General features: G+C 47.9%; 1 protein-coding gene across 1 annotated transcript; it reads right to left on the reverse strand.

Moving 5' to 3' along the window:
* Window positions 1–233: 233 nt before the first annotated feature.
* Window positions 234–3,304, reverse strand: LOC306915136 (homeobox protein SIX3-like; the record flags this gene model as incomplete). Its single annotated transcript, XM_079492385.1, has 2 exons — window positions 234–414; window positions 2,502–3,304. 2 exons carry the CDS (start codon window positions 3,302–3,304, stop codon window positions 234–236), a joined length of 984 nt encoding a protein of 327 aa, XP_079348511.1.
* Between the last annotated feature and the right edge of the window lie 249 nt (window positions 3,305–3,553).

The raw sequence follows: 3,553 nt of genomic DNA on the forward strand, positions 1-3,553 counted from the left end.
AATAAATAAAAGGAAAAATAAATAAAGAAGGGTCCATTTGGTTTCTATACACACTCAGAGTTGCAGATGATTTGACTGTGTATATCCTATTCTTTCGTCTTCACACGATATAGTCAACACCAACGGTTGTCGACGGTGACCATACAATAACAGATGTTTACTTGTCCCGCAGCCTTGGATGGCTATTGGAGAAGGAAAGAAAATCTCATTATATTTTATTTTATTATTTTCTTTTAGACGTCGAAGTCAGAGTCACTATCCGTTATGGAGAGCAGAGTCTCCCTGTCTGCGCGCTCCTCCGTGCTGCCCCCACCAGGACTGCCCATCAGTGGGCCCCGGGCCCCCCTGGCCAGGCCCCGCATCATGCCGTCAGGGCCCAGAGCACTGTGACTGTGGTGGTGGTGGTGCTGCAACCTGCATGGAACGGAGACATCACACAATTAACCCATTTGGTGGAAAAAGTTAAAGTATACTCACACGTTTTTATACTTCCCCTTTTGGTGTTTTTGAGTGGTGTAAACCACTCCTACAACTGGCTTTGTTAGTTTACGTGTCTGTCTGTCTGTTCGTACCAAAAAATGAGCATGGTTGCTATGGTCACCCAGTTCACACGGGTGTGATTTCATTACGTCAGACATTACGTCAGACCACAGCTGATCAGGCTATATAAGACCTTACACCACTCAGTTCACACAGGTGTGATTTTTTAAGCATAACGTTATACTTTAGCTATTGAAAAATAGCAGATCTACAAGCTCATAGCGCGGCACTACGAGCTTGTAGATCTGCTATTTTTGAAGAATCGTGAAAATGTGGTGCAAATCTTTGAATATATATTATTTCAGAGCAAACATTTTTAACTAATATCTTTGCGTCTGGGGTGTTCCTGGAACGACGTATTTTCGGCGGCCAAATACATATAATTCTAGGGGTTCTTGACATGAAATAGTTTGAGCACCACTGACATAGAAACATATAGGTTTTTCAGAAAACTGTCATTTTGTACATTTTGTAGAATCTGGTCTCTCAAATGGGTTAAGTAAAAGTATCAATGCTGCAATGCAGAAACACTATACTGTAGCTAAGTCCAAAATTCAAAATGTCGGCTACTTGGGTAAAAGTAGCCTATACAAAAGTATGGCTATTGACGTCAAAACGTAGCCTACTTAAAGTATACCAAAAGTAAAAATATTCATTATGCAGAATGTCCCATTTCACAAGTTTTCAAATGTATAAACTCTTTTCAAAATAGCAGATATAAGCTCACAGTCACATCCCCGCACGCGTTGTGAGCTTGTAGATCGGGCTATTTTCAAATGGCCAAAATGTAATATATATATAGTGCTGAAGTGGTCAATGTAAGTTTTATAAAAATAATCAAAAGTTTTCAAATAATTGTAGTGGAGTAAAAAGTACAATAGTGAAATAGTGAGTGGAAGTAAAAGTGAAAATTGGAAAATAAGCCTTATAGGCTATAGTTACAGCACTTGAGTAAACGCATACTTATAAATTACTTTACACCTGCAGCAATTAGCACCACCGCACATAGGGCTACTAATGACGGGAAAAATGTCAACAACATTACAACAATATGCAGCAGCGCGGACGAACGGGGCTCGTACGTATAATAGGCACTCTTTCACGCTTGGCGAGGCGCGCAGTCAGGCATCATTGGAGGCTGGTGGGGCGATTAACATTCCAGCCAAACTGTGACCCTGAAGGAAATGTTTGGGGGGGAGAAGAAAAACAAAAAGATACTTGACTAAGCCCCCAGACTGGGAGAAAAAAAGGGGCTTAAAGCTGTCAAGAGGGGGGAAATGGTGAGGTCCGTACGGTGCCGGTCCGTGCGCCTTTTACGCATGCATGAATGCACTTTTTACGCACAGCGTTTCGTTTGCTTGTCTCAGAAAATGTGCAACTAAAAACCCTCCGCGGAGCACGAGTGATTTTGTACCCTCGAAACTGCTTTCAGTGGAAAATACACACGTATATTTTCTCAATATATAGGCTCATTCTACACACGTGTAGTAAAACCACTGGGTCTTAGTTTAGGCTATTCATTTAGTTCCATTTGTACACTAAAGTATAGCCTATAATAGGCTACTCTACTCAGGATTGACTAAATGTATTAATATGAATTATTAATTAATATTAATGCACAGGACCACAATGGAAACAAGCCCCTAGGGGCTATATCCCTTTAACAAGCATGCATTAATGTAAAATCAATCCAAACTTTAAAAGCGTCCAGTTGAATATGTACATGCTTTATACATTCCATGTTGCGTGCATGTCACTCTGAAGAATAGCCTATATTTCCATAACTTTTGATTGATTGATTGATTGATTTATTAACAGTTTGCAGAATTACAGTAGGCTACATTTCAAGTAGGCTACAACTCAATACAAAAACTGTTAACTGTGAGTGGACGACACCATATAAAGCATTACACTTGTTTACAATAGAGGGCCCACTATTTTCAATCCATCAAAAAACCGACCTGTTTTTGGCGGCCGCCGCCCGGTCCCTCTGCCTCCGGTTCTTGAACCAGTTCCCGACCTGCGTGGGCGTAAGGCCGGTGGCGTGCGCCAGCTCCCGCTTCTTCCCGGGGTTGGGGTACGGGTCCTGCAGGTACCACTCTCTCAGCAGGCCCCGCGTGCGCTCCTTGAAGCAGTGCGTCTTCTGCTCGCCGTCCCAGATGGTCCTGGGCAGCGGGAACTTCTTCCGCACGCGGTACTTGTCCACGGGGCCCAGCGGCCGCCCGCGCAGCCTCTCCGCCTCGCGGTAGTGCGCCTCCAGCCACATGGCCTGCAGCTTGCCGTGGGAGGCGCGCGCGAAGCGCCGCGTCTCCAGAATGTGGTAGAGCTCGCGGAAGCTGCCCGTGTGGTAGGCGACCACGGCGCGGGCGCGCTGCACCGACTCCTGCTCGGAGATGCAGTCCCCGACCCCCGCCGCCGCCCGGGCACCACCACCACCAACGACGACGTCCCCCCCGGCCTGGCTGGCATGCACCGCCGCGGGGAGGGACCAGAGGAAGCGGGCCAGCCGCTCCACGTCTCCCGTCTCCTCCAGGGTCTCGCAGACCGACGCCACCTGCGCCGCCGAGAAGCACAGTCCCGGCAGAGCCAGCGTGGCGATGGGGCGGTGCGCATGCTGCAGGAGGGGGGACACGGACACCACCACCGCCGGGGGATCCGAGTCCGGGGACCGGCAGCGGGGCAGGAGTGTGGAGCCATCGGTGATAAAGTGAGGCAGGAGGAGACGGGAGGCGGAGAAAAGCTCCAGAGGCGACCTGAACACCATCTGGATATAATAGCGATCGATATGGCGAGCTAAAAAGAAAAAGAAGAAAAAAGAAAAAGAAAAAAAGGAAAAGAAAGATGCTTGTTCTGCGGGGGGCGCGCACAGTGTGACTAACTGACTGGTGGGGGGCGACATGGGGGTCTGCTCTCTTTAGCTCACCTGGGGGATCAGGGTGGGGCGTCGTTTCTGTCCCGTCATTGGCCACCCCCCTGGTACTGATGCGGGGTTGTCATGGCAGCTGCTGCCAAT

This window comes from Electrona antarctica (assembly GCF_951216825.1).
Source record: "Electrona antarctica genome assembly, chromosome: 22".
NCBI classification, from domain to species: domain Eukaryota; kingdom Metazoa; phylum Chordata; class Actinopteri; order Myctophiformes; family Myctophidae; genus Electrona; species Electrona antarctica.